We start from the raw sequence: 10,519 nt of genomic DNA, 5'->3' as shown, positions 1-10,519 counted from the left end.
CCTAGTTGACTGAAACGTTTTTTTCTGTCCTCTATTCTTTGGTTTTTTGTTTGATCTGGTTTGATCTGGTGACATGCATGTTAGTAAGCAAAATATATTTGTGCTTTTAAAGAGGCTCTGGACCACAGAACCACACAAAATCAGGGAAACTATTGGGACTCAGCCAGTGTACAGGAGGTTTTGAACGTAGCCTCACACTTTGCCACAGATTCAAGGCGCTTGGTCATGACGTCAGAGCGTTTCATCGCTCCGAGCCTGATGAGCTTCGATTATCCGTCTCAGAAAACACAGACAAAAACAAACAAACATGCCATCAGTGAGATACCTGAACAAATCGCACCTGTTTCCAAATGAACGTGTATATGCCGCTCTAAACAAAGCCGTGCATTATTCTCGTCTATACCGTATGTCTGCTTCAGGCCAGGGTTTGTTATGATGAGGGGCGGGAATTCCAGCAGGGCAAAGAACACAGCCTCCCTCCCTCTCCCTCTCCCAGCCGTCCACTGAGGCGTGTGGACTGACCACGGAGAGACATGGAGGTAGGCTGCAGACCGACGTTTTGTGTGCTTTTAACTTGGTTTATTTGGGTCTTTGAATCACAATAATTACATTACTGTGTGAATATCAACTTGTGGTCTTGAATGCAGCACGAGCTGAGATTGCTGGGAGTTGTTACCCGTCCAAGATTTCCCTCGAATGTCCTGGTTTTTGATTGCCTGTACAAAAAAAATATGAAATGCATTTTTAGATGTTATCTAGTATTTCCTATTAAATTGGCTTCTTTTTATCAAGTCCATTTGTATCCATTTGTATACAAAGAATGGGCATATGTGTGAGAAACATGCACTGCTGGTGACCTGCAGCACAGTAACTAAGAAGACTGGGTTCTGTAGCTAACTCTATATATCTGCATGAAATTGCATTGTGAGCATAGCTACCTGTCCACTGAATTCGTTAAAAAAATAAACAAGCCACTGATTGTCCAGAGTGTCCAGAAATTTATTTTACTCAGCACGGTTAGTTTCATCTGTTAGTCGTTTCTCTAGACGTGTTTGCATGCGCTGTGGGCACAGGCTGGTTTGCTGTAAAGTGCCTTTGCACCCGACAGGTGCCCAAGAAGCTGTTGAACTCGGTGGAGAGGTGTGTAGATGAGGCCTTGGAGGGCACTGTCAGCAGCAATGCGGGACTGGTGCTCCTGAAGGGTCACAGGGTTGTGCTCCGGTCTGACCTCCAGCACTTGAAGGGAAAAGTGGCCCTGCTATCAGGGGGAGGCTCTGGACATGAACCCGCACATGCAGGTAAGTGCCAATCCTCCACCAAATCTTTCATATCAGTATCATTATCAGTTGAGCTGATATTCATTCACTATACCACTTAACAGATGTGGGTAGTATTAACTATACTACATTTAATCAGTACATGGAATTGATGGATTGGTGGATTTGTGCTTCTTTGAATATTTTACAAGATTATAATTACACTCCAGTTTATTTATAAGGAAAGGACTTGGCTGCACTTCAGCCATTGAGTTGCTAATTTCATTTTTGAATTTAAATGTGTTCATTACTGTTGGTTCAGCACCTGGACCACTTTGTTGTTGCTCAGATTTGTTGTTTTTGAGCTTTATCATTTTATTTTAGACCAAAAGGATCTCAAAATAGAAGAATACCACCAAGCAAAGTTTAGTTCCTACGCTAGTAGATGATGGATGTGCTGCGTACCACTGCCGTTCTATAAGAAGCTCTAGGTATTAGGCATCGTAATTATTTCAGTATTGACAGATAAATGCATTAAAAAAATTATATTTGAAGATATATTTATTTTATTCCTGAATAAATAAACTCCTGAACAATGTTAACCCAACAGAAATAAATGTTATATTTCTGTGTAACGGTAATCCAGTAGATCACAATTTCAGATTTGTTTGTGAAACGTCATAGGCAGTAATGTTCATGAAAAATATGAGATATGAGCATTGACCCACAGTTTTCATATAGATGTATCAAGTCGTTTTTTGGCCTGACATTTTTTTACTCCTGTTCATATTGTTTTTGATGGGCTACTTTTATTTCTACATGAGTCATTATTTTAGTGATGTAAAAATTCTTTTAAATGGGTTTAGTTTACTCTGCCAATTTTTTGTTTTCTTGTTTTTTCCCCCCTTATTTGTCAATTTATTCTCCTCAAGGCTATGTTGGCAGAGGGATGTTATCAGGGGCTGTAGCGGGGGCAGTGTTTGCCTCCCCCCCTCCTGGAAGTATTCTGGCAGCCATCATGACCCTTTGGCAAAGTGGTTCTTCAGGCGTTCTCCTGCTAGTTAAGAACTACACGGGTGACCGTCTGAACTTTGGTTTAGCTGCTGAACAGGCGCGTTCACAAGGAGTCCCCGTGGACATGGTGATTGTGGCAGATGACTGTGCCTTTGCCCAGCCCAGTAAAGCAGGCAGGAGAGGACTGTGTGGGACCGTGTTCATTCATAAGGTATTGAACTGAGCAGATGTATACAGAACTCTGTTAGTGAGAGCATTTGGTAGGCCAGCAGGAACTGCTGTGATGTCACCAGTTTAAAGTCCTCTGATGATTTTGCATTTTGATGAGAGAGCTACTCTCATGGTTTAAAATACACTACTGCGCAAAAGTCAGAAAACACACTTTTTATTCAATTTCCAATCAAAACAGTACAGGTTATTTATTTTACAGTGTCAAAAAAAAGCAGGAAGCATACAATTAACAGAAAATTACACAAAAGTTTCAAACACTATGTATAATATTGATTATGTCAGTATTAAATTTGTCCACTATATTTCTGCACTCTATTGCCACTTTTCCATTCTTCCGATCTTAAAACCAACAAGTTGCAACTGTGTTCTTCCACTGAAAGCTGTTCCTAAAGGAGTCACTGACATTCTGTTCTTCTTCAAAGAGATGCTAACATTCACACAAGCAACTTCCCAAACTCACCTTAGCTGCTCTGCAAATTTCTTTCTCATGTTCTCATCACTGTGTGTCTGAAAGGATGTGTAGTTGTCAAGAAGCTGTTACTGAGAAGAGGAAATAGACAAAAAGAAGAACATTTGTACTAGAACACCAAAACTGGACATCTGAGAAGGTGGTGTCACAGATCACAGATTCTTGTTTTTATTACATTTTACAAAATGTTTCAACTTTCCAGGAAATGGGGTTTGTAAATTTGTAATTTAGATTGCTTGGGTTGCAAGAAGCACAAAATGCAACCAATTTCTAAGACTTTGGAGAAAAGAATGAAAGTTGTAATAAAGGCAAGTAAATACTAAAAAAAGATAATGCTTTTTTTGCTGAAAAATTAATAATGTAGTGGCCATTTGACTGGTAATTAAATAAATAGGTCTTCTCTATACAGTACTGTTTTTAGGAGTTTGATATCAGTCTTCTTGTTGTTCGTGATTATTCTGTTGTTGTTTATGGCCTGTTTATCTGTAGCTGGCTGGAGCACTGGCTGAAGAAGGATGTCCACTAGATGGGATTGTTGCCCAGTTGACAAAGGCAACAAAGAGCATTGGTGAGAATAATTTTTCGTTTTATTTCACTTGATGCTATTTCTGCCAGAAAATCATTTTCTAATATCAAGGCTGTGGTCACTCTGCTGTAGGCACTCTGGGCGTCAGTCTGTCACCATGCAGCGTACCAGGATGCCAACCCTCCTTTCAACTTCCACCTGGAGATATGGAGCTAGGACTGGGTGAGATACACAAGAAGTCTGTATTTACGACCTTTTTATGTTGAATGATTAATAGACTTCTTGACAGAGTTATTAAATTATATAACTGAGCATGCCTGTGTCTGTTCAGGAATTCATGGAGAGCCAGGCATTAAAAGGTCCAAGGTTAGTCCACTGTTTGCTTCTGAGCAGCTATACTGATATTAGCTAGATCAGTTTATAGCATTTTTCAGCTAAATCCAAAGCAACATTAACTACTTTTGAATATAACTTACTGCTACCTTGAAGTTAATTTAAAGGAAATTACACATAAAGCTAGTGTATCATCTGCTTTTTTATCTGCAAGATTCCATTTAAATCCCTTTTCTACTGCTTTACTTTTAGATGGCCCCTGCTGATGAGGTTGTGAAAACAATGATTGATCACATGACTGACCCCTCCAGTCAATCACATTTGTCCCTGAAATCAGGTATGCTGTAATGCACAGTGGTTCAATGTAATAGATTTATATTTATATTTGGATCGCATGTGAAGCTTTGTGGGAGTTTCTAAATGCCTGATTTTCTTCTACAGGAGACAGAGTGGTTCTCTGTGTGAATAATCTTGGTGCTCTGTCCTGTTTGGAAATGGCCGTCGTCACCAGAGCTGCCATTAATTATTTGGGTGAGTGTAACATGATTGAGATTAATGAGGTTAATACAGTATTTCAGTTGTACAAAACTTTAGTACATTATACAAATCCAGAGGGCAAGCAATAGAAATAGATATGGACTCTTTCATCTTCACATTTATTTATATTTTGAACAATTTCTAGTGGAATCTGAAATATTCTGTTTGAAAAGACCCACTATCATGTCGTGCACTGTGTAGAAATGTGTATTGAAGGCTTACTTTATCCTTTTTAGGAAAAAGTCATCCATGACTATCTAATGGTGTTTCTGGGTCATTTTTGTTTGTTCTATGTTTCACCACATTATTCCTACATGATAAAAACTTATCAGTATCTTCTAGTTTTAACAAAGTTAATAAGAATGGCTTTAGACAATAATTTCATTGTGAATATTGCAATGTTAAATAAGGCTTTTATTTGTACTATAGGTGAAAGCTTGTTTTAGCATGCTCTATTTGCTGTGTCTCTAGCGACTCGTGGAGTCCAGGTTTCCAGGGTGATGTCTGGCTTTTTCATGACATCACTGGAGATGGCGGGTGTATCTCTGACTCTGATGAGAGTAGATGAGGAGATACTTCGACTGTTTGGTGAGTTCAGTCCAAGCAGTTTGTAGAGTATCAAAGCTTTAACTTATTTATTTTCCATTGATTATTTTTCCCTGCAGGTAATCAGATTTCGCTCTATAAAGTTCTGAAGTGAGACTAAGTTATTGTCCTATTGTAGGATACATGGCAAATTGAAGCTATATGCAGAAGAGCCGGAATAAGAGTATTAAGTAATTTATTAGAGCATGAACTACAGCCTTACCTACTTCAGCTCATTAAAATATTCAAAGGTTTTCAAAGGTTGTATACATGTCTATTAGATTTTATTAGAACTGGGTGTATCCTGATTTTATATTAATGTATAGTATATTTTGTGTATATAATATGTACTTGCATAAGTCCAGTATAGTAAACTATGGTACTTGTACAAATTTGCTATAAGATTCTTGTAGGAGTCCTATAGAAATGCCTGTAGTATTACTACAGATATTTTTTTCATAGGAGTATGTTAATAGTAGTGTGTTAATGTTTCTATTTTTAGGCTACCAGAGCATTCAAGATAAAAGTACAATATCTGATACAAACCTGTGCTGTAGTGTCCCAATCTAACATGCTAGCCATAAGCTAATGTTAGCCCCAAGTTAACCAGCAAACTTGATAGTCACGATACAACGATACAGTATGGTCCATTTCGATATGTTTTGATACATCATATGTTGTATCATAACTTCTGTAGTTAGATCTAAATCCTTCAGTAATTGACCAATGTATAACATTTTTGGTCATCTTTGCATTATTCTAAATTTTGGCATGAGACTCAATGGATCCATTATGTATTGAAACTCTGTTTATTAAAGCTATGCTGTGCAATTTAAATGCTTTTGCAATTAAAACCTCTTGCAGATGCTGAAACCACAGCCCCAGCCTGGCCCAACCTCAGCAGTGAGAGCGTGACTGGGAGGAAACTGTATGTGGAACCCGCAGAGAGACCAGCAGCCTCTGAGATAAAACCTGACCAAGGTAGAGAGGCAGAGAGCAACATGCAGAATACCCCCAAAACCTCATGCCATTCTGTCTTTTTACTGATTTCACCCACCAGCGCCAGTGTTCAATGGCAGACCACAAAAAAAAATTTGTTGTTAGTTGCTTAGTTGAAACATCACCATTGTATTAATTATTTACAATGTAGTTAGTGCATCTAGGCAGACATTACTTAATTAACATATGACATTTGGGGGATTTTAATGAAAATTGTTTTTGGCCGTTAGGTCCTTTCACATTGGTCATGCGTGCAGTTTTGGAGTCTGTGTGTAAAACCCTCCTGCAGCGGCAGGAGGAGCTCAATGCCTTGGATCGTGCAGCTGGGGATGGAGATTGTGGGAGCACACATGCCCTTGCTGCTAACGGTAAGGCATGTTTATATAGGTTTTGTGCAAAACTCAAAGACCACCCTTCAGGAAGGGGAAAGTCAAAGGAAAATAAGTGAAATATGACATATGTCATAAAGATACAGAGAAAATGAAGCTCATAACAATCATACAAGACCTGGCAAACCACCAAAAAGCTTTCATCTCTGAGAGAGAGGAAAAAATCAAGCTCCACGCTTCAGAACTGAAGAAAATGCAGGTGTTTATGAACATCATTCCACTGTGAGAAGACAACTTGGTGCTATGGGTCTAATGGGCTGTACCTATCAAGTAGTCTTTACTGAGAAAAAATTGTAAATCAAACAAAGAAGCTGCTGATGTTCTCTTAACAATGGATTGACCACCCCAGAGTCCAGACCTCAATGTGATTGAACGCGTTTGGGATTATTTGAACTGTGAGGAGCAGAAAGTATAACCAACTTCTAAAACTGAACTTTTGAGTTGTAAAAACACATCCTTTTTATTTCTTTTCAAAAAACGAAAAGCAAGTGTTTTGACAAAACAAAAGCTGTAATAACAGCAAAAGATGAGCACACAAAATCATTGTTTCCCAACCTGGTCTTCAGGGCCTTTACCAGCCTTTTGTTGCTCCCATCCTGACATTTTTGGAACATGTTGTTGGCACCAAATTCAAAATGGGCATACATTTTTCAAAAAACAATAAAATTTCTCACTTTCAGCTTTTGACATGTTGTCTTTGTACTATTTTCAATAAAAATAGGGTATAAATGATTTGCATGTCATTGCATTTTATTTTTATTTACATTTTGCACAACGTCTCACCTTTTTTGGGTTGTACTTTTTTCTCTGACACTAAAAAATTGAATCCCCTAAAGGCCATTTTTATTGGAAATGAATAAATGAAAGGTGGTCTCTGACTTTTGCATTGTACTGTATAAATTTTTTTATGTGGGCTGTAATTTTTATATCACTACATTTTCCTACATATTCCTGTCCTGTGTCACCCACTACAGCCATTCAGGAGTGGATGCACACTAGCACCATCCCAGGAAACCCTTGCCTTCTGCTGACAGCTCTTGCTAGATTGGTGGAGGAAAAAATGGGTGGCTCTTCAGGAGCGGTATGTAGATATCCATCAGATAAACTTTCAGTTCATACTATAATAGCCTCAACCCGAGGGTCAGTGTTACAAATGGTGTGATTCATGTAGAACCAAAGGGGCTGTATTCCAGATTTCAACCTAAAAAGAAAAAAACAAACAACCACAAATAGCAATAATCATACCTTACAAAATGTGTGGTGTACATGTGTCAATAACGGCACTATAGAAGGTCTCTGTAAATGCATTAGGGCTGTTGTCTGGGCTCAAAAAATGATTTAAATTTAATGTAAATTTAAATATACCAATTTTATTTAAATTTGTCATATTTTTCCACAAATGTTCTCTTCTAATGATATGTAAAATTCAAAATAAAATTTGAAATAAAAAGTTCAAAATGCAAAAAAAAGAATGAAAATTATGTCTCCTACATCCACAAGAGGGAGCTCAACATGCATATCAAAAGCTCACATTGTTATAAACCAGTTATTGTCACGGTCACTGAGAACCACAACTTTAAACTGCAAATGTTATACACTCCAGAAACTGAAGGAGCATCATATAGTCCTTTTTAAAGGTTTAGGTGTCATCAGGGCCTTGTACACATTAGTATGATACTTGTCCTCCATGTTTCTCACTGTCTGACAGCCTAGCCGCTAGAAAATAAAAATGCACGATGTGTTAAGATGTGGCTACACCACCACCCTCACCCCTACTGGCACTCTGCCATGGCACAGATTGTAGACAGATTGTGAAATTTTAACTGGACTTTTTCTACATTCGAATATGATTTTTTTTTCCTTTAACTCAGTGAATATTTGAATTTTAATATTTATTTTGATAGCTTTACAGTAAGTGTTGCTTTGTTGCTCTCTTCCCTTAGCTGTATAGTCTGTTCCTGACGGCGGCTGGTCCCAAGCTGAGAGAAGGTTGTGATGGAGCAGACTGGGCCAAAGCAATGCATGCTGGGACAGAAGCCATGAAAAGGTGGCTCTAAATGTATCTAGGCTTATCTCTGCAGCATTTAATTGTCCTCTAACAATGCACCACTGCACAAATTAGCTTGAAAGGCTTGTCTTAATGCTCGTAGGCCACTAAATAAAATCTTACCCAGTAAAAGTATGTAGTTTTGCTTAAAATAGATGGAAGAATAGGCCTGTCCATGATCATGAAATTTTAGCTGGCACTTAATTTCCGCATATAGATAATTGTGATTAACAGTTTAATTAAATTGGTCAATCATCTGTAGTTTGTAATAGATGTTTCCAGCCTAGTAGAATCTCCAAAACACTGTATATCCATTTGTAACAATTTGGGAAATAATACATTTTTGAAAAGAATGTCAGCCAATGTATAATAGAAAACATCTCTGAAAAAGGTGGTATTACAACACTGAAATTTCTTGTATGTGTAAAGCCCACTCCCAGCAACATACATCATAGAAAAGGAAATTCCTGATAGTGATCTCTAATGCGTTATGAATCGAACCCCTTCAAATAGTTTCTTGTATGTTTTGATAGGTATGGAGGTGCAGCGCCTGGGGACAGGACTATGGTAACACTTGTTCTGTCTATGTTTAAAATAATTATGATTACATATTACATATTATTTAGATCTACTGTTTTAGTAACATTACTTTCCTTGCCTTTCAGCTGGATGCCCTGTGCCCTGCTGTGGAAGAATTGATGAAGTTATCCACAGCTCCTCCAGGTGGCCATATGGCGGTCCTGCAGGCAGCAGTGGAGGTGCGGTACACTAGCACTCGACCAAATGCATGTCGTCTCTCTATTTTATCCATGCGTTTATTCATTCTACATTACACATTTATTGTTCCTGGCTTATTGTCACAATTGTCCTTACTTTCTTCCCCTACAGAAAGCAGAAGTGGGTGCAGAGTCCACTCGTGACCTCGCCGCAAAAGCAGGCCGGGCAAGCTATGTTGCATCTGAACATCTGACCCAACCTGACCCTGGGGCGGTCGCTGTAGCTGCCATTTTCAGAGCAGTGTTTGAGGCTCTGGGAGGGAAATGATCTACGCTGGTATAATGACATGATTTGCAGATCAGAATTAATTTAACTGAGTGTTAAAATCAACTATTAGAGATATTCACATATTATCAGTATGGATAAATCAACTGATATCATATGTATTTACTTAAATGGTGAACACAATTACTATGCTGTCATGGCATGTAATGGCAGATGGAATAAAAGGGGACATCCCCAATTTTTTCAAAATTACAGTATATTTCAATCATCAAGAAGTGTAGAGAAACTTGCCAGCTCTGATTTCTTTGCAGTGGTGGTGATAGGAAACAGGAAACAGTACTGTCTTGCATGTACCTCTCTGCCATAAATGTTTTTAAAAAATATGGTTTAATTATTTCAAGACTATCATAATCAGCATTTCAGATATCATGCAACCCATTATGACCATTTTGCATGATAACTTTCTGTGATGTAGCTTTTAGAGGCAGATGTCTGGTTCCTGTGATTACCTCTGTGAACATTTCTGATGTGGTAAGTTTATGTGGAATAGAGCATTCCTCATCAAACCACAGTGAATATCTTTGTTTACATCTTAAACACTTAATTATGCAGCAGTTTTGAAAAAACAGTGGACTTCCTCTTAACTATAATAGTATTTACAATTCTACTTGCTACAGTTAAATTCACTGAAGCTGTACTTTAAAGGGGCTGCATGGTGGTCTTGTATTCTTTTTGAAAGCTTTTGTGAAAAGCATAACAAAGCACTTTAATTAATTTCCATTCTAACCATTTCAATGCTAATATGTATTCTGTAAGAATATTGAGAATGAACAAAATGACAAAGTTCTAATCAACTGGTGATTAACTGGTGATCAGAACTGTGCAGGACCTTTAATGACTGAATGGGACCATGTCATAGAAAATGGAGAATTTTTCCAGACTGAATTCAAATGCACTTTAGATTTTTAAAATGCACAATTTGATTCATTTAGTGTGAAAAGAAACTACTTGCAAGAATCACTGTGACTCAAAGGTCATTTTATTTTGGATTTGATGTAACAAAGTTAACACTAACATTACTAACATTAGTAATGTATAAAATTGAACCTAATAAATTGTAAATTAATGAAT

At 37.8% G+C, this 10,519-nt stretch overlaps 1 protein-coding gene across 1 annotated transcript; it reads left to right on the top strand.

Annotated features, from left to right (window-relative positions):
* The first annotated feature begins 371 nt into the window (after positions 1-371).
* tkfc (triokinase/FMN cyclase) lies at positions 372-10,518 on the top strand. The gene is made up of 16 exons (XM_036596052.1): positions 372-539; positions 1,109-1,298; positions 2,189-2,481; positions 3,460-3,538; positions 3,629-3,718; positions 3,828-3,862; positions 4,082-4,166; positions 4,271-4,360; positions 4,838-4,954; positions 5,816-5,932; positions 6,181-6,318; positions 7,314-7,420; positions 8,283-8,386; positions 8,920-8,953; positions 9,052-9,144; positions 9,275-10,518. Exons 1-16 carry the CDS (start codon positions 534-536, stop codon positions 9,428-9,430), a joined length of 1,734 nt encoding a protein of 577 aa, XP_036451945.1. The 5' UTR covers positions 372-533; the 3' UTR covers positions 9,431-10,518.
* Position 10,519: the final 1 nt, after the last annotated feature.

Source organism: Colossoma macropomum, unplaced genomic scaffold (genome assembly GCF_904425465.1).
Source record: "Colossoma macropomum unplaced genomic scaffold, Colossoma_macropomum, whole genome shotgun sequence".
NCBI lineage: Eukaryota > Metazoa > Chordata > Actinopteri > Characiformes > Serrasalmidae > Colossoma > Colossoma macropomum.
The sequence above is the reverse complement of the archived record's forward strand: the minus strand, read 5'-3'. Positions and strand labels throughout refer to the sequence as shown.